Here is a 23,705-nt window from a genome sequence, read left to right as displayed (position 1 = left end):
AGACAGAGCACTGTCATCAGCAAACAGTGATGTGTTTCAGTGACACATTGTGTTTGCTAATGCAGGTTTATCTGAATCTTGCCCTTGAAGAGAGAGAGAGGCTAAAGCAAACCACTTCAGACACAAGATAATGAGAGGTACTGCACAAAGGTCCATTTTAAACTTAAAGGTTTTGGGATTTGAATCCTACAAAGTTCTTTCAGTAGAGCCTCAAAACAAAATAAGAAGTCGAAGCTATGCAGAATTTGGCCTCTTTAAATGACAGGATGCCAAATGCTTTTAGGTTTTGGAAATACAGGACAAAACAAGGATTTTGAAAATGCTGCTTTGGGCTCTGGAAATTGATTATATGTTAATATACTTTTTTTTCAACTCATTTGAATGGAAGTTCTAGTGCTTAAATGTGCAGTTTTCCTGTGTTGTATCTCTATAGGATCTAAGAAGCAGAGGAAGAGTGATGAACTACGACTCATTTTGCTGGGGAAGACAGGAGCGGGGAAGAGTGCAGCAGGAAACACCATCTTGGGACGAGAAGAATTCCAGTCTCAGCTGTGTCCTTCTTCTTGGACATTTGAATGCAAGAGAGCCGATGGAGAGGTAGGACATCAAAAGGTTGCCGTCATTGACACTCCGGGGCTTTTTGACACTAATTTCACGGAGGAGGAACTCGTGAAGAAGATCAAGACATGCATGTCTCTGTCAGCTCCTGGTCCACACGCCTTCCTGGTGGTTCTGAGGCTGGGCAGGTTTACCCAGGAGGAGAAGGACACCGTCAAATTGATTCAAAGTACCTTCGGTGTGGACGCAGCGAGGTACTCATTGGTGTTGTTCACACACGGGGACAAACTGAAGAAACAAACTATTGAAACGTTTATTTCAAAGAGTAACGAACTTCAAGAGCTCATTGAGGCTTGCTACGGGCGATATCACATCTTCAACAACCAGTCGAACGACCAGGAACAGGTTGATCAGCTTGTGGAGAAAATATTCACAATGGTTATAGAGAATGGTGGAGGGCACTACAACTCAAAGATGTTGAGAAAAGCAAAAAAGGCCTCAAAGAGAGACAAACGAAGACTTTTAAAGGAGCAGAAGGCAGTAGAGCAGGAGAGGAGGAACACCCTGAGGGCTGAAGTTGAGAGAGAAATGAAAGCAAGCGGAGAACCAATGAAACACAATAAATGTGTTCTGCAGTAGCTGAAGGTTTCCAAGTGGATCAGAGGCGGGAGAACTTGGTAATGTTTTTGTCTAAACCAAGCCTACTCAGATTTTCTTTGTCGTCAAATTGGTTTAACTCCATGTCATGGATGTATTAAGAAGGTCGGATACCAGAGTAAAACATATCGGCCTCTCACTTGACTGGAAACTGCTTACCTGGCATATCAGATGAAAATGTTTTCCGGCTTCTAGGTTTGCTTCACATCCATGCTCCATATTCATTCCTACTTTCAGCTGCGTAGATATATACAGGTATGAACCAGGTTTAGTCAAGAGAGGGTGAGTGAATGTTTAGGAATAGTATTAAACTTGATTCAGTTCAATTAAAATGATTTAAATTATATCAAGGATGAAAAAGATGAAAGTCTCCACTGAGAAAACTTTTCATCATGTGTTGATGAGGACAGAGCTCTGTCCAAACCACTGACTCTATCACAGCAAACTGGGAAAATGTGTTGTCTGTGGAAACATGCAGAAACGTGATGGTTGTTTCCTAATGTCAACCACTGTGCTTTGCCCAGAACCAGTCTCTTCCCAGGCTTAGATTAGTCTCTTGATTCTGTTAGTTTGATTTGGGAGCAGGAACTCAGTTTTCTCAGGTGCACACCTCATTAAATCCATTTTGAAGTTGAGCATAGGATTCATTCATGCCCAAAGCTCTTAAACTCTTCATACGTTTCTGATAAGGTGTCTAAAAAAAGGCTCTCGTTGCCTCTTGGAGCTGTTTTTGAGATTAGTCCTGAGCTCTAAAGACTGACATTGTCAACTTTAGCATCACTAATCATCAGTTACTGTGGACCTGTGCTGATGTTCCTCCTGCTTCCTTGTAGTTCACTGATCCACTAAAAGCTGAGACTTTATCATGCTGTCATATAACACTGGGCATGACTCAGCATAACAGTGTTCAGGTAGAAGGCAAACACTGGTGTTTATTATGTATTAATAAAATATATTTAAAAAAAAACATTACTTGAACTTTTTGGATATACAATAATAAATGTAGATTTATAGTTTGTAGGATGATTTTTTTTTAATTCTCCAATGCTCTTTATAAACTGATACAGTGTGTCTACATTGTTATATATATTGAGAAGATTGTTTAATTGTTCCATAATTTAAATGAGTTTTGAAAAAGTCAATACATTTTAAAATAATGATCTGGAAATGTGTGCACTTATAAGAAAATATTTAATTTAACTGCTGCAAAAAAATTTATACATACTACTAATACTGTGTTGAACTAGAACAAATAGAGATCCATGTAAAAAGTGTTTTGCAATGTGTTATATGATTGATAAGTGCTCCCAGTTTAATGAGGCATGTCAGGCCAGAAGTTATTATTGTGTTTTGAAACAAGGTAGTTTCCAGCACCATATTTGTTTTGATCCAGTTGAATGATTTCAAAATAAAATGATTTGCATCTTAGATAAGACTTCTTTTCCTCATGTGACAGAATTAATATTTCATATCGCAGGATTCTATATTTAACCAGTTCAACTGTCTCCATTTTTTTTTATTACTTTTTTATTTTTTAGGAGAAGCTGAGTCCTCTCCCGCTGCAGGCAAACTTTGTTTACATGGACAACAGTAACACCTAGTGACTGTTTCCTTAACTGCACCAGGTTAAAGTATGAAGCCAAATAACAATGACCTGTATAAAAACAATATGGATATGTAAGAACTAAGTGCGTTTTGACAGCATCCAGTATAACAACCTGGAAAAGACTCTATTCTACCCTTTACAGAAACTTGTTAGTGATTGGCTGCAGCCGATTGCACTGATCTGAAACCACATCACAACATCAGCACAGTTTTATACAGAAACACAGTTATAATATTAAAACAGAACCAATTTAAGACACCATGTTTTTATTTTATTTGTTTTCAGATGCATCTGGATCACAGATCTTTAGTTCTCTCTGACAAAGAGACATGAACAACTTTCTTTATTTTAGAAACAAACAGTTTCTGTTTAACATCTGTAACTTACTATTATAAAGAACCTTGTCATTGACACATTAGAATATAAACATGAGTATGAATATATCCTGCATTATTTTCTCATCATTCATTGATATTTGTTTAAATTAGTTGATCTAATAATGCATTCCTGCAAATTAATATAATCAGAATGTAGATTAAGAAGTCATTAATTTAAATAACAGAAAAGCAATAAATGTAATGCAAATAATAAACGGTTCATCATGAGCTGGCGACGTGTTTGAGTATTAAAGTCCAAATGAATCACTGAGGACAGTAAAAATGAACAAGCAGATGTTTCTATTTACAAAATTGCAGAGGAGGCAGGGGTGACTGTGTTTTTTCTATTATAATCTGGACAGAAATAATCTCCAATCCAACTAAAGTGAATGTGACCGACAGCTGATCCACCTTGAACAGACTTAGTCATAATTTAGTACATTTACTGACGTTCACTATTGATGTAGTTCTACTTTACTTGAGAATTTTTACTCTTCTGTTCATCTGCTACTTCAACACTTTAGGAAAAAAATCCACTTTTACTCCACTACATTAAAATCACAACAACTTCACTGTTGACATTTAGATGAAAAATACAAATACAGTTTAATCATAAGACTGTGGAATATACAAAGACGATCAAAAATATGATATGATCCACTGTTGCCTGCTGCGATATTAAACATTACAGCATCAATAATTAAAGTGTAATACAATGTTACTACGACTGAGTAACGTTACTGTGGTACTGCTACTAGTACTCAGCTACAAGTAGAAGTACCACCTAGACTCCTCCCTCAGGTTGAAGTGACGTCACTGAGTCTTCCACACGTGACCCAGCGGCGCAGTCATGTGACGCGCAGCAGAGAGGAAGCGCAGCCAGCTGTGCGCGGGGCGCAGTGTTGCAGGATGCAGCGGAGCCGGGTGTGTGTGTCGGTCCTGTTCCTCGCTCTGTCTGTACACTTCTCCTCCTCCCAGACTTATGTTCTGGACGATAAAGGAGGACTGGGGAGACTTTTTGACGGAATTGGAGGTTTGAGCGGCGGTGGGGTGAGTTTAACGCTTGTTGTCGATGCACTTCCTGGTTTGGTCTTGTAACTGTCAACTACAGCAGAATTTCTGTCGCTGTCATTGTTTTTTTTTTTTTATCAAATGAAAACAACATGTCGTTTTCTTTAGGCCACATCTCGGTTACTGGTGAATTATGCAGAGCCATACCGGAGCCAGATATTAGACTACCTTTTTAAGGTTTGTTGACAGCATAAAGTCAGTGTCACGGTTCAATGGACAGTGTGTGGGAGCTCACTGCTGTGTGTGTGTGTGTGTGTGTGTGTGTGTGTGTGTGTGTGTGTGTGTGTGTGTGTGTGTGTGTGTGTGTGTGTGTGTGTGTGTCTTGTTGTCTTCAGCCGAACTTCGGAGCCTCTTTGCACATCCTGAAGGTGGAGATCGGAGGAGACGCTCAGACCACCGGTGAGTGACATTTAGGGAAACTGCAACTTCTGCTTGACATCAGTTCATCAATATTTCAGCCTGTGTTGACAAAGTGGAATGTAAATCATAAAATTAAATGCAATTATGAACAGATTTCATTTAGTGAATTTGATACTCTGGCATCGAGAGCGTGCCACAGATCAACCTTGGATCAACAGATGATTCAGTCAAACAAGCTCATTTTCTGTTCTGCTATCTTCTGGGTTTTGACATCCGACTGGCTTTATTTTCAGATGGAACAGAGCCGTCCCACATGCACTACGAGAACGATGAGAACTACTTCAGAGGCTATGAGTGGTGGCTTATGAAAGAAGCCAAGAAGAGGAACCCGAACATCACTCTCATTGGTATGAAGGAGGAGTCCTGACTAACTGCTGATACAAGAGGAAAGAAAATCACGATCACATGATAAAATAAAACCATAAACTCGTGGTGAACATGTGACTTGATTTTATCTCTGAAATGCTACCAGAAGTTCCTGCAAACCTATAAATAGAGAGTCATATACGAGTGACATATTGTTTGAAAACATCTGGCGTGGCCTGTTTTCCAAACCTCAGGGCATGCTTGGACTGATAAATCACACACCTGCTAGACTGCAGTTTTACCCCAAGTGTAACAAAGACAGTATTTAATTATTAACAGGGCTGATGGGAGTTGGTATCTTAATGGGCATTCAGACTGACTGTAGCTAGGTGTGTAAGTTTGATGCTGGTCTGGTGCACAAAGCATTTCCATACTGATTTGTTTGTGTCTTTGTGCAGGTTTGCCTTGGGCCTTTCCTGCTTGGGTCGGTCGTGGCAAGAACTGGCCCTATGACTACCCAGATATCACTGCATCGTATGTGGTGAACTGGATCCTAGGTGCCAAGCAGTACCACAACCTGGACATTCAGTATGTTGGGGTGAGTACTTTGTTACAATACTTAAGTGTCATGTCATAAGCAAGTAATTCAGTGTAACTTTATGACATCTCATTGTTTCACAAGGTCTAAATTCATGAGTAGTGAGTGTTGGCTAACAGGCAATCTACTGAGATCCAATCTGTTTTTGTTTCATATTGTCTAATAACAGAAGCAACAAATAACATGTAAATGAGAGTTCCTATAGTGATTTTCACTGCATTGCACCATAGCACAGGAGACCAGAAAGTGCAGGAGGGACAGAACAGGTTTAACAGCTGTGAACCATAGCGTACATCTTAGGAACTTAAACTTCAAAGTTGAAATCATGTAATTATTTCTTCCTTCTTCCGCTGTCTTAGAATGGAAATGGAACTGTGCCATGAATCATATTGTGAGGAGGACCTTAAGGTTTTATAAGCTCTTATTTATCAAGCTCTCTTTTAAGTGCATATATAAGTCACTTAGAAATGTCCTTGACAGGTTTGAACATTAGTTTAATTATCTTTTATGTGTTGTGTGTGTGTTGTGTTTCAATCTCAGCATTAGTCCATGGGATTTGTGCAGGTACCTGTTTTGCCCAGGCTGGGTGTCCTTCTACCTGTAAGGGCGTAGAACAGTGGTATCTGTTCTTACAGTATGATGTATCCGACAGTAGCTGTAAAATCAGCGTGTATTATAAACTCTGGAGTCAGTCTTAAACACTACCCCTCATTTTTCCTACTGTGCTTTCCGAGACTGAGGACATAAAAAGATTTTTCTTCTTCTTTCTGTGATTCTGTGTCAGTGTTACCACTGGCTCAGCTGATGTCAGCCACCATCTGTCCATTAGTGGACCACCGCACCACAAAATCTCTTCAACCGTGGACAGTATATCTGCAAATATACGCAAACAATTCTAGGCAACTTGGTTGTATGGTCTTGGTCTATCAAGGGTTATACTCATTTAAATTCGGGTATAAAAATGTGCACACATAATTTCTTACTTAATGTAGGGTAATTGGAGCTAACTGTTACACAAAGCAGCTGAAACTAAGTTCAGGTGCACGTAACCCTTTTGCATTAACACTTTTCTGCAGCAGACTGCAAATGAACCTAGAGACGTTACTGCTGAACTAAAATTAATTTCCATTTTTCTAGATTTGGAATGAGCGGAAATATGACATCAAGTACATAAAGGTAATCCGTCTTCTCTTCTTTCAATCTTCCTTTACTGATCTGGCTGACAAATGTAAGTGCTTTATGGGTAAGCTCAGCTTCAGCTGTGCACTAAGCAGAAAAACAGCCACCAACATTGAGCTAAGATGACTTGATTCTGACTAGTTGAGATGATTTGAAGTGAAGTTCTCTCTGGGTTCCTCTGAGAGCATGTCTTTGTTACCAAGGTGCTCCGGAACATGCTGGATAAAGTTGGTCTAAGTGGTGTTGGCATCATTGCAGCAGATGGAGATTGGAGCATCGCTAATTCTATGATCTCAGACCATGCCCTTAATGATTGTGTTGAGGTGATTGGGTAAGTACAGTTGGTTTGAAGTCCCATTTAAAGGTGGCACCACACAGCACTGAACTCTTATTCCATAACCACATTTGTGACCCAATCATACTGCAACTACGTTCTAAAGACATGACTTTCATCATGCGCTGGGATTCGGAGTTCACTGAAGGACAGTTTGATCCCTGACATAGAATATAAAAGATATATATATAAAGATGTGATACACAAATGGGGAAATCTCCACTAAATGTAGTCTTTTTCTAAAACATCTGCTTTCCCTGTGGTGCTTATCCGGTAATTCCTTCTGCATGACTCTCAGCAACTAGTTGAATGTTTGTGGCTGTTTTTTCAGAAGGGCGGAATGTGACATATCACTCATAGACCAGCTTGATAAGTGGCACATGTGGGTGCAGCTTCCTATAAAGCACTACATTTTTACCATTAAATGTCAGTCACTCATTTTGATGTAGTTGAATGTACAGTATGTTGCTGCCACCATGTAAAAAATTAATTAAAATTAGCAATTATTTATGTGCTGTTGTTCAAGCAGCAAATGCAAGGACCGACTTAAAAAAACAGGGCAATCTGTTGGGAGCCAAGTGAGCAGTAGCCTTGGCTTCTACTTTTAAGTATAAACAGTGCGTATGTACAGTACGTGGGCAATCTCCTTTCAAAATGAATCCAACTCTGTCCATAATCTGACTTACAGCCACTGACTGTAAAAAAAAAAGGGCTCTAACTAACAGACTAACAGTTTATTAATCTGCTAATTACAGATTTTACAGGTGTTTGAGTATTATATGATTGCAGCAGATACTGTGAAACCACCCAAAGTCGTGAACCCATGTCTCCTCTGCTCTCCATCTTCTTGTTTGACTGACTGTATCAGCTGTTGCGGTACACTCTGGATAAGAGTGGCCTGGATTGGGTCAGGATCATAGCCAGTGACAACCTGTGGGAGCCAATTGCCTTGTCTGTGCTGCTAGACCCCGAGCTCAGCAGTGCTGTAGACGTGATAGGGTAGGATCCTTTCGTGAGCATTATGCACTGCCTCTGTCGCAATCTACTGTGTCAGCCTGTGGGTTGTGACTATCTTGATGCTTGTGCATGAAAGGACAGATTATAACAGGTAGTATGTGCATGTACTGATTCTCTAAAGACAATATCTGCATGCAAATATGAAATGGCCTGTACTAACCTAGTAACTAACATGGCCGTAATAACAGCATACGCATGTGTAAGTGTCTTTAATTCTTTTATGTATTTGTAGTTTTTATGATTTGCTGGATCTGTCTGTCTGTTTTAGTCACTGCTCTGGCAAACATATCTTCTTTGTAGATCTCTTGTCCTGTGTTCCCCCCGTAGGAAGAAACCAGAAGCCAAAATGGAGGATTTTGTAGGGAGTGTTTTTTGTTTTTTTTTACTCAACAGTATAATATTAGGTAGAAACTTTCATGACTTTTTCAAGTCTGCTTCTTATCTAACTTACAAACATGTCCTGCACTGCTTGTTGAAAGAGCCACCACACAAGTTGCTGCTCAGCTGCTGCACATAAACTGTCACTGGTTAGATGTGGCTGTGTTCCTTACTCTTCAGCACCGTTAACAACACGCTGTCTGCTCACATTCATGACATGCAGCTTTCACTTTGTCTCTCATTCCCTGCGGTGTAACACCACCACACTGACAAGCTGCCCCCTGCTGTCAGTCAAACGTAGTCACACTCCTCCAGCTGCTGTCAATCAAACAGACCAAATTATTAGTATCAATCAGAATCACGTGAAATGTTTAGATATTGGTATGAGTAGTTAGTCCTAACATACTAGTAGGTGTAATATGACTTTTAAGACTCCAAGCACTGATTTACTGTATATTCAGTTCCAATATTATACAATAAAACAGATGACAAGGATTCAGCAATTTGCATGCTGTTTAAACCTTAGTTTATCGATGATGATGATGGCTGTTTGATTGGTGCATATCTTGTGTCTAACCACAGATCTTGTATTTCCTATATGTGACACCCATTAGTTTATAGGGCTCTGTTGTGACATCACCTTGAACATGTGTATAATATGTGTGACACCCAGGGCCCACTACCCAGGCACCACCACAGTGGCAGATGCCCTGAAGACGCAGAAGAAGCTTTGGTCGTCTGAAGACTACAGCACCTTCAACGACGAGGTAGGGGGAGGCTGCTGGGCTCGCATTCTCAACCAGAACTACGTCAATGGGAACATGACTGCGTAAGTAAAATAATCCACATTTCTGAGCAAATGTAAGATGTCAACAAAGCATTAAGAATCAGAAAGCCGAGGGAGGTTAGAAGTGACTGTGGCTGTACAGAGAGATGGTGTGCGGCTGTCTGCTCACTGATGGGTCTTCCTCCTCCAGCACCATCTCCTGGAACCTGGTAGCCAGCTACTATGAGGAACTGCCATTTGGCAGAGAAGGGCTGATGACAGCAAAAGAGCCCTGGAGTGGCAACTATGTGGTGGAGTCTCCTATCTGGATCACAGGTCTGGACGCAGTACTTTACAAGTTGCTGCTGAAAACAGTGTAGCCTGATGGCCTTTGAAGTACTAGTTCCACATAGAAAACCGGTTTCATGTATAGTTAGTTTACATCACTAGCATCAAATATCATCACCACTGTATGCCCTGTATATGGAAAATGAGATCCGTGAAAATAAATTAACTTGTGATCGTTCTTCACCTTAGAATCAAAGAAAAAGTCCTTTGGATGACGTATTGTTTTCCTTGTAGCTCACACCACACAGTTCACCCAGCCAGGATGGACCTACCTGCGGACTGTTGGACATCTGGCAGGAGGAGGAAGCTATGTAGCTCTGACCGATGGCAAAGGAAACCTCACTGTTGTCATAGAAACCATGGCAAGTTCAAATTTTCTGACTTTCAATGAAGGTAATGCAAATGAACAGCTACATGTCAAGGCCCTAGCTGGTTGTAACTGTTTTGCATGTGTTCCCTACACTGACTCACTGATAATGTTTGTTTTACAGACTCATGATCACTCAGTCTGCATTAGACCTCCACTCCCTCCATTCCATGTGACATCCCAGAATGCAACTTTCCAGCTTAATGGGTCCTTTGTAAGTTTATTTGAGATTTCATCAAACTTAACATATGGTGAGTAATTGTTTTGTCATGCCAGTATTTTTTTTTTCCCCAGGCTTCCATCAAGGAACTTCAAGTATGGCGGTCACAGTTCAACTTCAAGACAAAGACGCCTTCGCTCTTTGAGAAACTAAAGCCACTAAAGGTGAAAGATTCTCCTCCCTCCATGACATTTTCACACAGAGTGAAGACTTTAACAAGGTCTAATGAATCTGTTTTTTTAAATTTGTAAAACAATTTTAGCTTATAGATGGTTCGTTCACTTTAAATCTGTCTGAAGACGAGGTCTACACATTTACCACAATGACAACAGGACAGAAAGGCGTTTACCCAGACCCGCCTGCTCCAGCTGGCTTCCCTAAAGCCTACAAGGATGACTTTAACGTTCGTAAGTAGCAAACGCAAAACCCAAATGTATTTCTTAAAAGAAGTAGACAAAAGAACTGAGATGGCTAACATCTTTTTACAAGACAACACTAATGTTAATAGTGCATATAAGAGAGAATCTGTCGTATTGTTGTAAATTAAGTTTAACTCAAACTTCCTCTTAACTATAGATTTGTCACGTTTGCCTGTGCTGTCAGGCACTTGTTGCACTAATACTAGAATGTTTAGTGCGAGTTAAATAAGAGTTTCAGGTTAGCTATCTAGTGTTGTGTTGTGTTCTAATTTCAGAGCTAGACTGTAGCCCAGTCCATGCTGTCTTTATCTATTTGTCCACAAGCATCCATACGGTTTAAGTAACCTCCTTATGCATCTCTCCGTGTAGGAAACCCTCCCTTTTCTGAAGCTCCACACTTCGCTGACCAGACAGGCGTGTTTGAGTACTACATCAACCTGACCGATCCTGGACCTCACACCTTCACCCTCCGACAGGTTGTGACTGAGAGACCTGTCACATGGGTGGCAGATGCTGACCAGACCATCAGTGTCATAGGAGACTATCAATGGTGAGATGAGGGTCAGAGTACCTGGAAACGACAATACAACTTTGCAAATAACAGGTGGAATTCTCTTCATGTGTTTGCTATGTTGTTATATTACAGGCAGAACCTGACAGTCACATGTGATGTCTTCATGGAGAGTGTTGATAGTGGTGGTGTATTCATAGCAGCAAGGGTGAACAAAGGAGGCGAGTCAGTCCGCAGCGCTAATGGAGTCTTCTTCTGGGTGTTTGCAGATGGCACCTACAAAGTTACCAATGATCTTGGTCAGTAGGATCACTCTCTGCTTCATTACATTATGTTATTACAAACTTAACAACTGAGGCAGAACATTAAACTTTGAATTAGCATCTTACATGTACCATAATTGTTCATAGCCTTGCTATTACTGCACCTCTCATCAGTCTACAATGCTGTTTTGTTATCCTCCTCTGTTAACAGCTGGTCAGACTGTGCTTGCAGAAGGACTGTCTGGTACCCGAGCATATGGTTGGAACACTTTATCACTCACTGTGAATGTAAGTCAACTATTAGACTTGAAAACAATGGTGTTTCTTTTTATTATATTATATATTATATACTTTTACATGTCATGAAACATTAATATAACTCACTGGTGTGATGGATGCCTTTTGCCTATGCTTTTTTTTTTTCTCCACGTTTAACATTGAGCTTACAAACAAATGTAACCTGGTATGCATCTATCTATTTTTTCACTAAGGGTCAGTAATGTTTGTTCTCTCCTGCAGGGCCAGTTGGCATCAGGGCAGCTGAATGGATACCCACTGTGGAAGAACGCTGTGGTCCTGAATCCAAAGAACGGCTGGGCCGCCATAGGAACACGCTCATTTGAACTGGCTCAGTTTGATAACTTTGCTGTGGTGGCAGACTAATGATTGCACTGTGAAATTAGGAGGTGGACTGCATTGTTGATACTCTAATTAACTTACTTACTTGATTAAGGCATTGATTAACCACTTCAGTGCTAAATGTAGATTTGCTGTATTTTTTTTTCTCTATAGTTTTAAGGCTGGTAGTGGGCAACCGATGTAAAATAACAAGCTACACCACAGAACCTTGCTATTTGAGGTATAAAAGTAATTTTGCACTGCATGTTTTACAAAATGAATGGATATTTTATAATAAAAGCACAAAATTACATTTTAATGCTTTAAACATGTATGTAGTAAGGGACTAACTATACCTACCTCAATGGAATAAAAATTGTAAAAAAAAAACAAAAAGGAAAAGTGAAATGAAAAAGACATTTTATGAAACATATTTCTAAAAAGATTGAGACTGTAAAATGCAAAGAAAGTAAAATCTCTGATTTGCTTGACAAAAATAAAAAAATCTATCATCAATCTTATTTATGTACAATTGTCAATAACTACACATCCCAAATACATTTTTAATATAGATTTTGTTGACCAACTTAGCTGTATTCTGTAAATCTAAGCAAAGAGTTAGAGTTTGATGCTGCAACTTAGAAGAGAAGCAAAACAAGATTGAGATTTTTTGTGAGAGATGATCCAAAATGCAGCAGCACCTCTCATTTTTGACACGTTTTACCACTTTTCAGTTCTCTTGCTGAAAACTGAACTCTTCCTTAATTAAAAGTTGACAGAGATGTCACTTTAAAAATAATATTTCTCAACAGAAAATCTTGAAGTATTTCACCATTTAAAGTACATGATTATGTGAAAGGATTCCGGGACTCTGGATATCCTACTGTGATGAAAACAGCCACATGGTGTCAGGAGTACTTTGGAAGATGTATCGCCTAACACAATCCACTGCTACATTCAGAAATGCAACATAAAACTCAGTTACACAAGGAGGAAACCAAAGATGAATTCTGTGCAGAAACACAGCCGGGCAGATGTTTCAGCTAACTTCAGGTTCTTCCTGCTATAAATAAAAGACTATCCAGACTGATATCAACTGAAGGTGCCCAAGCCAGTGGATATTTCAGCAGGACAATAGCATCCACTCATTCTGCATGTGCAGAATTAAAACATAGCAAGTACAACATATTTGTTGTCTCTCTTTGCATCATATCAACTTAGATCAAGGACAGAATATGACGTTAAGGTGAATAGTAGTGGAATGCATTCATTGAAAAAACAGAAATGAGTTGAATTCAGATAATCGTCCTCAATATATGACCTTTTTATTATCTGCTCTATAATGATTAAAACAGTGCTTCCAGCTCCCGCAAAGCGTCGCGAGAGCACGTTGATCTCGAGGAGCGGGCGAGAGGACGCGTCGCTACGGCAACGGGACTCTAACAGCGCTTGCTAACGGCAAACAGGCTAATATTGTTAGCTGAGACAGGGATGGAGAAAGTCAAACAGTCGCCCAAACGAGTTTTTATTAACAACGTAGACAGCTACGCTTCCAAATATATTGCCAAGGTAAGCACATTATTAGTTTAGAAAGGTCTGCTAGATTTTTTACTTAACTTTGTTAACGCTAACTAGCACTCCTGCTAGGGTAATTCTAACTAGCTACCTAATAACTAGCTAGCCACAGACTTTGAATCCTTTTTACTTTCGCTTTAATTTAAATTTGTTTTATTTTCGCTTTCTTATCATTTATTTTAATAGCTGCAGAAAATTGTTTAGCTTCACTATGGTTATTTTTCCTGTGTTTACTTTGGGAGTGATGTGGCATATGTGTTGGTCATTCAGTTGACATAGAGGTTTGTAAATAAAATAAATGTAATTTGACTGAATGGAATAAGACACAGTATTTTGGACTCTATAAGGTGTGACATTATACTAACAATTACATTACAGGATATGTAGGCCCTATATACATATACATGTGTTCAATAGGTGCTGCTATTTTTAAACATGTAGACCAAAGGACTGGACTTATCTGTAGATCTGGCCTGTTTCACATAAACGTATGATGAATTTCAACTTTTCCTGCCGTGCAGTTGTGAACCATCAAAAACTAAACAAACAGCAAGCAGAGACGATTGTGTAAAACTCTCAGCTCACACATTTATCTTTGCAGTTTTTGTCTGACTATGTTGTCGGAGCGTTTGCTGATCCTGATGGAGATAATGAGGAGGAAGAGGAGGAGGAAGGGAGGATGATATCAAACCATGACGGAGCCAGAGCTTTTCAGGTTGTTGGAACGGTTTCTGAGAAATCCGACGAGGACAGAACATATGTGCTAGAGGCGTATTTAGTAAGTACTTCAGCGAAAGCTGTCAGTAAAGCGGTAAACAGTGCACAAATGTCAAACTGCTTGAACTCAACTCAGGTTGAAAACAGATTTTCGTTTGTTTGTTTGTTTGTTCATTTTCTTGTATAAAAGCAACTGGGCAGGGATGAGCTCCTTCCAAAACTGATGAACTGTGATGTTGTTATCTACAACATTACTCAACATACTGATCAGGTGGAAGAAGCCTTGTGGGCGGTTTCAGGTATGTAGTTTTCCCTCTCTGATGAGCGGTTGATGCATTCAGTGGTACCGTCAGCTTTTGCTTCATGTTTCTTATGTTTATTCATTTGTTTCACGTTACATTTTTACACTAGTAATTTGACTCAGACTGACTAAATGTATGTAATTTACCTTTGAAAAAGAATCATTGCAGTTAAGTATTTGCTTCTGAATAGTTGAAGTATAAAGTAGCAGAAAATGCATATACATCCCTCAAAATTGAACTTAACTACAGTTGTACTAAATAATTGTACCTAATTACTGTTCACCAGTAGTAACAGGTTCATTGTCCTTGCAACTGTAGCTCTCCACAGTGAAATGAAACATTTTTCTGGACCGAAGATGTTCATCCTCGTCTCCACAGTGATGACCTGGGCATGCAGCAAGCCAGTCGACCCTGTAAGTGGTGATTCAATTCTTGATTCAGCTAACTGTATTTGATAACAAAAGATTTTAAGTTAATAGAATATCAAGCTGTTTCCTACAGTTCAGGAAAGACACAAAAGACATAATTGTTGAATTGACTTCCAGACATCCAGAAACATTACAATGCATTGATTTACTTTTTTCCACAGTAATTCTATTAGATAGATCAGTTTGTTGTTAGCAGCTACTGCACTGTTGACTGTGCTGCATAACAGGATGATCTGGAACTTCCTTTTACTGATGAGATTTTCTGGAGAAGACGAGCTCATCCAAACTTCAAACAACACATTGATGTGGAGAAGAGGGTGGTCAAAATGGGCAAAACTGTGAGTGTCAAATTCTCAAATTGTTACAGTCTGTATATAAGATACTAAATTGAGATGTGTTACATGGTTGTTGTTTCAGAACAGAACATTGTTCTCAACATATGTGGTGGCATCCGGGCTACAGTACGGCATGGGAGAGCAGATCTTCCACTACTTTTTCAAGGTGGGATTTGAAGATTAATGTAGATTACTGCTTTGGCCACCAATAAGTATAATAAATAATAATCCTTTTAACTTCCAAATATACAGAACATGTCCCTCTTCTTACCACATGAACTAAAAGTCAGAATACAGATCCTCTTGGGTCCTTGTCACTGGAGTCCAGTTGGATTCTAAATGTAGTTTGTAACCAGATGTTTAATTAGCTTTAGTATTTTAATAAGAATTTGAAAGAAAAATAGTGTTTTATCCCCTTGACAGGGCTGAACAATAATACAGTGTGCCCTGGGTTAAAAGTTCCTGTCATTAAACATCATGGTGTTTTAAGGGCGGGATGCTCTTCAGTTACATCAAAGTCTCTCAGCAATTGACTGGCCTACACCCATCCCCAAATCTGACAACTAGTAATCAGTGTGGAGACAGTTCATTAATATGCTCATTTTATTTCATCTACCCATGATGTTTGGGTATTTGGGGTGTAAAAATGGAAATTTCACCCAGATGGTAGAACGACAGGAAATGTCTGGGGATCACTAAAATCATTATGACTAGTGCTCTAGAGAATGTGCATATCACCTCCATGGTAATTTACTGCGGGAGGATACTCATGTTGTTCACAGTAGTAATATACAAGATTCCAGATAGGGCAATCACTCAGAGAGGACATCTACACTACTTGCTTGAATATTACACGATATTGATTATAAGATGTAAAAATAAAACATGGAATACTTCCATGAATGCGTACAATTTAACAGTCACATACTCTTCTTAGAAGAGGCCTTATCAATTTAAAATCTTCATGACCAGCATCATGCGGGACACTGATCGTCTTCCCTGCTTGCCAGATTTACATTACCTCATGTATTTCTGCAGTTGTTGTCAGAAGATTTGTTCAACTTGATTTTTACTCATAAAGAATCAGTTCATACTTTGAATAATATCTAACTGTCCAGTCCTCAAACATAAGGCCTCCCCTGTATTTTCAAGGTAGGGGTGTGTATTGGCAACAACCTGGCAAGATGACATGTATTGTCATATAGGGGAATGATTCAATATATTGCTATATATTGCAATATTTTTAGATTCAATACAGTTTTTCAATACATATTACTAAAGTGTATCAATATATTCTTACATCCTTATTTCAAATGATATCTCCTGAAGTTAATATCACCATAAATCTAGGTCATTGCTATGGTGTTCGGCGACACAACCCTGTGTTTTTATGAAACACACATGCAAGAGTGCATACACGGTAAAGGAAGGAATTACTGGGTAAGAAATAAAGGGATCTATCAAATGTGCAGTTAGTCACCAAATAATCTATTACCCATCCCTGTTCTTCATAATGAGGAAAGTGTCTCCAGGTGCAACTTTTGAAGCGATAGTTAATAACATGTCTGAAACAAAATTTCATCTCCACAGAAAATGTGAATTTGCTTTGCATGTGTAACAAATCAAACTGCTGTGTGTTATTAGACGTCATGGCTGGGACAAGAACAAGAAATACCTGTTTTTGGAGACGGCAACAATATCGTTCCCACTATTCATATCCAGGACCTGGCAAGGTTTGTAATAAACACACACACATATATAATAAAAATAAAAAATTTTCTCCAAATATACTTTATGTAAAAGTTATTCAAGTCTCCCTGAAAAGTATAGTCAGGTGCTTATATTGTATTATATATACAATACAAATATATTATATATAAATACATAAATATATTTACATATAGTAAATCAATAAATGAATTTTAATACATAAATATATTTCCAGAGCAAAGACTGTGGATCCGGGCCCCAATTACTTCACATGGCTCTAAGAAAGGATCTGCTGATAGCCAGTATGAACAGGAGGGATAGTTGTAGCAACTAAAAGCTGTTCCAGTCTTCATTTGAGCATCTGAGTGTTGTTTTAAGATTTAAAAACGTGAATTTGTCACTTGTGGCTTCCTTTTTATTTATTGTTACATATTATTATATGTGGTCGTACCCTTCACAGTGCTTTGCCAATACAAATGTGATCTATAATAATTTTGTATTATTATAGATCATAATAATACAAAATTATTATAGATCAAAATAATTTGTTCTTCAGACTCAGTTTGATTAATAATGGATGTTACAATACGGGTCCAAAGCTCAGCTTTGATTTAAGTAGGCTTACAGCAATTTAGAAAACTGCAATGTGAGAAACAGATTCTCTTAAATTAGAGCCAAAGTGCCTAAAGTCAGGGTACCGCAGACCTAAGCAGGTGCTTTCTGCAGACACCTTTAGCTCTTGCTTATTTTAGTGTCCCCTCTCTCAGTCTGACCTGCACTTTACTATGAAAAGCCCTGTGGTTGCTTTAGCCACATGCTCAAGATTACTGTCCTGCTTAATGATAGAATATCATCCTATAGGTTTGGATACATCTGGCTTAACCTGAGCACACAGGATGCTCCTGTATAGCTATGCATCCATCATGCTTTTGTCAAGTCCTTTTGCCATGCACATCTGAGCCAAAACACAACCATAGCCATTTGACTGAATTAGGTGGTATGTTTTTATCCACACTTTCCTCTTGTGAGCTCCTTTGTGTATCAGGTACCATTGAAAGAACACTGATCAGTAAGCATTTGGCAACCAAATAGGCCTATCCCTTTTTTTTAGATTCAGGTGCTGAAGCACGGAGACTGAAAAACAAAACAAGTCACTTTCCAACTACTGTAATTTACAGATTTTAAACAATGTGATTTCTTTGTATAAATACAGTGTGATTCAGAATGTGATTGAACATCAGCCCAAGCTATATTACCTGCTAGCTGTGGACTGTTCCAACAACACCATGGAGAACATTGTGAAGGTGTGTATAGCAGTACCATTTATGACAAAATAGAAACCTATAACTTTGATTTGGCTGGAAATATAGTAAATTTGGCATCTCTATCTCTATCAGACAGTTGCCTCTGCACTTGGACCAGGGAAGATCCAGAAAAAGCCTTTTGAAGAAGCCTTCCTTAGACAGGACTTCAGTGTATGTCTCAGTATATGTGAATTAAGTTTGCTTTGCAGTAATGCTCTGAAGAGTTTGTATATTGGCCGTCAGCTGAGGTTTTAAAGTATACGGTACTTATCTCCTCTGTTTAAGTCTCATGACTGTGTGTTAAACACAGTACTGAAATCAGGATACTGTCTAAAGTTTTAAAGATAGAGTAACTAACGCATTGTATTTGTTTAATTCGTATAGAAGAGGTAAATCTAATTCAATGGCTGCAAAAGACAGAAATGACTCAGCCTTTAATCTTCCTCATTAGACTGTGACTTCAGAGCAGAGTTATTTAGATGAAAGGGCATTTGTGATTTTGGGACACTATCTTTGAGCTCTCTGAGTCATAAAAAATAGCGGCTTTTGCACACTAATGTTTATGGATCAACAACTGTTTTGAAAATCAGAAGAAATAGAAAAGCCTAAAGCCTTAACACACGTCCAGCAATTATCAGCTAAACCTGCTGTATGTTAAACTTTAGCTCATTGTCTAGACCACAGCTTTGCTGTTTTGGGTCAGTCTCAGTTATCGTACATATTCAGTCACAGCAGAAAAAAAGAAAAATAACACTTTAAGATCTCTTGACCTCTAACCTTTTTTAGCAGGTTGTGGAAATTGATTCTATACTCGTTAACCTTCGCATGAAGGGTGTCTACATCAAAGAACTGTTCTCTGTCAGCTGGCTGTGTGAGTCTGGTTTGGTAGATAACATAGAGCTGGTGGTGGAGCAGTACCGACAGTCCAGGGGACTACTGGTAGGTACTACGGCACAGAGCATCATATATCTTAAAGGTGTATATCATATTATTGTCTTACTTCTAAATAAGCTGCACTGGTATACTCCATGTGGTGTGATCTCTCCAGCCTGTCCGACTATGTGTACTGGGTCCTCCTGCAGTGGGGAAAAGCACAGCGTCCAAAGAGATCTGTAAACACTACAACCTGCACCATATCAGGCTGAAGGAGACCATCTCTGAAACTCTTGCACAACTGGTGAGCTCTCAAATGACACATTCACATGATGGATGGAAAACGTAGATATTGATCATTTAGACATGCAGTATTCATAGTTTCATTATCATCTTCATATCTAGGAAGGTGCCGTAAAGCATGCTGATCCAGATGCAGAGAATGAGGATGCAGCTGAGGCCCAGGAGCTGCTCAACAGCATGAAGGAAAATATGGAGCAGAATGGAGGTATGAATGGACACATAAATGTTCGTTTAAGGAACAGTGCAAATAAAAAAAGTCTGCTATCTACAGTATCAATTTCCAGAGCTTTCAACCACACCTCACAGTTTTCATCAGCTACAGCTGACTACAACTAAATATAGTAAGTGTGGTGAAGGAGTGGGCTTTGTAATCTCTGACTCAGTCTCAATCCTGCTTTTAATTGCTCACTACAACAGTTTGAAATGATAAGGCCATGGAGGTTCTATATTTTATTATTGTCAGCAAATCCCATTAAAGGGCTGAGACCACACAGTCATAGAGTTCCACTGTTGTCGAAAGACTAATAAAAAATGTTAGTAGGCCACACTGCTGAAAATTGTGACCATAGTAATTTGAAGGCTGAGAACAACCATCAATTTGACAGATTCTGCTGCAGTGTTATAATAACTCTGGTCATGTCTCGTTATGAGACAAGCTTGACCCACACTTGGAACTAATGAAAATATCTCAGCTTGCTTATGTCCTTTCTCAATTCCTCTGACTTGGGGATGTTCAAATCACTGAAATGTTATGTAATGTCATCTGTCAGGTCTTTTGGATGACCAGTTGTTGGTGAGGGTGGTGAAGGATAAGCTGATGTCGAACCCATGCAGAAACCAGGGTTTTGTTCTGGATGGTTTTCCCAAGACATATGAACAAGCCAGAGAGCTCTTCTCTTGTGAGACATGAATACAAAGACACTCAGAGACATTATAAGATACAGTTATACTACTGCACATAAATAGACATGTATGTTTCCTTTTTTATAGCTGAAGAACATGAATCCGATGATGGCACGTCCCACATTTCTTCCTTCAACAAGAAGATTATGCCAGGTCTCTATAACGTCATCAAAATGTTTTTATTGTAGAAACTGCAGACAGTTTTCAGTAGCTACAGTGTATGTATCGTCTTAATAATAGTTTACCTGTGTGTGGCACAGAGTTTGTGTTGTGCCTGGATGCGTCAGATGCCCTCCTGAAGGAAAGGGTGATGAACCTGCCTGAGAAGCTGGTTCAGGAGCACAACTACGAGCATGAGCACTTCCTGCGACGCCTGGCACGATACAGAGAGAACAACGTGGAAGATGAAACTGTTGTCAACTACTTTGATGAGCTGAACATGACCCCTCTTTACCTGGGTAAACCATTAATTATGAGAACATGCTGTGAGGAGGTGATAAAATTAGGGCTTCGTTGGTGTTTTTTGAAACGATAGATTCACCACGGTCACAGGTTTCTCACCTCTTAATGTGCACAGGCTCAGCTGTTGACCTTTGATCAAAGAGAAGATGAGCAGGACTCTTACTTTCAGAAACTAAGGCAACTAGTGAGCATAGTTCATGGTTGTTGCAGCTACACTTGAGCTGGTGTAAAGGTAGTGTTTTCAATAGGTCAAAATGTCAGTTTTGTAGTTTACGGAGGACGTCCACGGTCCCATTGATTGAGTCATCACAGTTATATTTTATAGCCACAGACTCATATTTACAGTTTGTTTTATGGTTCCTCTTTTGGGGACTGACTAGAAAACCATATACCATATAAATATACAGATATAATGGATATAGTAACACATTTGTATTCAGTTCTATTGCAATTGATGATTTGACACTTTTTTGGAGGGAAACAAATCATAGATGTGATTCATTCTTATTATTTCTGCCAATCCCACTGCATCTTTGGCTTCAGCTCATCACTCCTAGTTTCATAACCTTACCAAATCTCACTTTGAGTCTTGTCGCCCTTTTCAGAGATCACCAGCAGCGATGAACCTGATTGCCTGCTGCTGATGCAGAAGATTTTTGACACGGTGGGCAAGCCCAGGAACTATGGCCCCAGCACTCAGGAGGTACAGGAGGGCAACAGGAGGAAAGTTGAGGAGAAGATGAGGAGAGAGGCCCAGGAGAGGGAGGAGGAGGAGCAGAGGGAGGCAGAGGAGGCGAGGCACAGGGCTGCGCGCTGGGAGGAATGGGTAGGTACTAAAAGAAGAGCGGGATTGGATGTAGTAGACAAGGCTGTGGAGCCTTTGCCTGCTGCTCTGCTGTAATGTCTTGGTGTGCTCAGACCAGTTTTAATTATGCATTTGTTTAACTGTGAAACACAAGAAGTTATTATCAGCATTTCCTTTGGTTTAAATACAGTACCTATGTCACCTCTTCATATCTCACTGAATGAACACTACACACTAACATGTCAAACTGTGTTTGTTATGTTGGTATGTGCTGGACTTTGATGTGTAACATGTTTATAAGACTAAGGCTTTGGAGGAGATGAGGCAGCAGGAGGAGGAGCTGCTGGAGGCCCAGTCAGTACCTATGAGAAGCTACCTGATGGAGCACGTCATGCCCATTCTGACCCGCGGCTTGATCGAATGCTGCACAGTGCGACCACAGGACCCTGTGGACTTCCTGGTATTAAACTCACCACCTGTTATTACCTTGGTGTACAAATTCAACTTGATCCTGATCATCTGTTTCTGGTCTGTTTCGTTCCAGGCGGAGTACTTGTTCAAAAACAACCCTGTCGACTACTGAAGGTAGAGAGGCCATTTCTTGTGGTTGCATCCACACATGACGCAAATATGAAAACACCAAATCTGAAATAAATTCCTGCTCTTGGAATATTAAAGAGTGAATTTCTATTAGAGGAAATCTCTTGGAGTCTTTTAGCATTTTAGCCGTTCCATGCCAAATATCCCTCAGTTCATGCTGGGATTTTGATTAGGTCTGATTTGTAAGTGGCCCATTCTCCTGCCCCTGTTGTATTTGCGCACAGCTTTGTTTGGGCTCTTGTGCAACGGCCATTATTTAAAAGCACCCTAAAAAAGCGGATGAAAGCCAAAAGCTAATTAGGAAGTTAATTTGCGTAATGAACTTGGTAAACTCCAAAGTAGACACGCTCGGGTCATAATTGCTTTGATGTGGCTTCCGATATCCAGGAAGCATAAATGTTACAAATGGCAGCTAATTTGTGTTTCTCTCATGTTGGCAACTCGCGACTCCAAAGTGTACATAATTGGTTGCGACGGAACACCAAATTATTTCATTGTACATACTTAATCACCACATGGGGAAATTAGTTGAGTTTATTTGGGAAACATTGTGATGCAAGTTGCTGCAAGACAGTTTGACTGCACCATCTGTGAGTTTCAGGTACACACACACACACGACATGGAGAGTAAAACACACATAAGAGTAAAATAAATATAAATAAACAAATACAATAATGATATATTCCCATAATCTCATGTGATGTGAAACAAATATTTTATTCTCTGTTAGTGAAGAGTGTGAAGATCGTTGAGGTGGACGCAACATAAATGGAGCTTTCATGCTGAAAAATTATTATTATTATGAAAAAAACAATGCAATTGATATGTTTCATGAACAGATTTTTTATAGAGTTAACAAAAAACATGTAATTAACGAACCAATAGCACAAACTGAAAAAATAGTAATGCTAATCTTTTCTCATATTTTTACACATTCTAATACTTTTACAAAAATATTAAAATGCAAAGTTTGTAGGATTTTCTCCAAAAAGACAATTGTTCATGGTTCTACTAACCCTAACCTGTGCATTTACAACAGAATAGCTTTTGAATAGCTGTCTACTGTAGTGACCTCTATGAATGAAAGGGTCACCAAGACATGAATCCATGTTGGGAAAATCTAACTAAACTAACTAACTAAATCTAACTGCTCTGTTGTCTGCCCTCTGACAGGCTCATATCAGATTAGACCCACCTTCCTGAAGCTTGGGAACCAATCAGAAATGAAAAAAAAGAAAACATGTGAACGTGACACTGACACACACACACACACGTTTAGGCTTAACACTTCTGGACTGAAGTCGACTGCACTGTCCAGTAGAGCTTTGCTTGTAATAATAGCTTGTTAATGGTAGCATAGTTAGTGAAAATTTA

General features: G+C 39.2%; 3 protein-coding genes across 5 annotated transcripts; all 3 read left to right on the top strand.

The window, feature by feature from the left end:
- Positions 1 to 130: 130 nt before the first annotated feature.
- LOC113158946 (GTPase IMAP family member 9-like) lies at positions 131 to 1,197 on the top strand. The gene is made up of 2 exons (XM_026355341.1): positions 131 to 137; positions 434 to 1,197. Exons 1-2 carry the CDS (start codon positions 131 to 133, stop codon positions 1,195 to 1,197), a joined length of 771 nt encoding a protein of 256 aa, XP_026211126.1.
- Positions 1,198 to 4,064: 2,867 nt separating this feature from the next.
- Positions 4,065 to 12,332, top strand: galcb (galactosylceramidase b). Of its 2 annotated transcripts, none has more exons than XM_026355663.1 (17): positions 4,065 to 4,248; positions 4,378 to 4,446; positions 4,605 to 4,668; positions 4,923 to 5,036; positions 5,454 to 5,593; positions 6,731 to 6,769; positions 7,975 to 8,105; positions 9,175 to 9,330; positions 9,479 to 9,603; positions 9,850 to 9,977; positions 10,107 to 10,196; positions 10,277 to 10,366; positions 10,465 to 10,609; positions 10,991 to 11,171; positions 11,268 to 11,431; positions 11,607 to 11,683; positions 11,915 to 12,332. In XM_026355663.1, exons 1-17 carry the CDS (start codon positions 4,108 to 4,110, stop codon positions 12,056 to 12,058), a joined length of 1,998 nt encoding a protein of 665 aa, XP_026211448.1. In that variant the 5' UTR covers positions 4,065 to 4,107; the 3' UTR covers positions 12,059 to 12,332. The 2 variants fall into 2 exon arrangements, with proteins under 2 accessions (XP_026211448.1, XP_026211449.1); XM_026355664.1 differs by lacking the exon at positions 7,975 to 8,105 and adding an exon at positions 6,976 to 7,103.
- A 1,111-nt stretch (positions 12,333 to 13,443) lies between these two features.
- Positions 13,444 to 22,408, top strand: ak7b (adenylate kinase 7b). Of its 2 annotated transcripts, none has more exons than XM_026355612.1 (18): positions 13,444 to 13,582; positions 14,190 to 14,366; positions 14,496 to 14,604; positions 14,926 to 15,020; positions 15,263 to 15,373; positions 15,453 to 15,536; positions 17,015 to 17,103; positions 18,294 to 18,384; positions 18,478 to 18,555; positions 19,174 to 19,323; positions 19,433 to 19,561; positions 19,663 to 19,765; positions 20,331 to 20,459; positions 20,551 to 20,616; positions 20,724 to 20,921; positions 21,531 to 21,751; positions 22,032 to 22,190; positions 22,275 to 22,408. In XM_026355612.1, the coding sequence occupies exons 1-18, from the start codon at positions 13,505 to 13,507 to the stop codon at positions 22,311 to 22,313; spliced, it is 2,106 nt and encodes a 701-aa protein (XP_026211397.1). In that variant the 5' UTR covers positions 13,444 to 13,504; the 3' UTR covers positions 22,314 to 22,408. The 2 variants fall into 2 exon arrangements, with proteins under 2 accessions (XP_026211397.1, XP_026211396.1); XM_026355611.1 differs by having other exon boundaries at positions 19,171 to 19,323.
- The last annotated feature ends 1,297 nt before the right edge of the window (positions 22,409 to 23,705 follow it).

The sequence above is a fragment of the Anabas testudineus genome, chromosome 12 (assembly GCF_900324465.2).
Source record: "Anabas testudineus chromosome 12, fAnaTes1.2, whole genome shotgun sequence".
NCBI lineage: Eukaryota > Metazoa > Chordata > Actinopteri > Anabantiformes > Anabantidae > Anabas > Anabas testudineus.
This window is presented reverse-complemented; position numbering and strand designations above follow the sequence as displayed.

Coding starts and splice junctions, on each gene's coding strand:
- ak7b (XM_026355611.1), top strand. CDS start 13,505: ATGGAGAAAGTCAAACAGTCGCCCAAACGAGTTTTTATTAACAACGTA. Junction 18,556..19,170: donor TCCTTAGACAGGACTTCAGT/GTATGTCTCAGT, acceptor AACCTTTTTTAG/CAGGTTGTGGAAATTGATTC. Junction 19,562..19,662: donor CTGAAACTCTTGCACAACTG/GTGAGCTCTCAA, acceptor CTTCATATCTAG/GAAGGTGCCGTAAAGCATGC.
- galcb (XM_026355663.1), top strand. CDS start 4,108: ATGCAGCGGAGCCGGGTGTGTGTGTCGGTCCTGTTCCTCGCTCTGTCT. Junction 9,331..9,478: donor GTCAATGGGAACATGACTGC/GTAAGTAAAATA, acceptor TTCCTCCTCCAG/CACCATCTCCTGGAACCTGG. Junction 9,604..9,849: donor GTCTCCTATCTGGATCACAG/GTCTGGACGCAG, acceptor TTTTCCTTGTAG/CTCACACCACACAGTTCACC.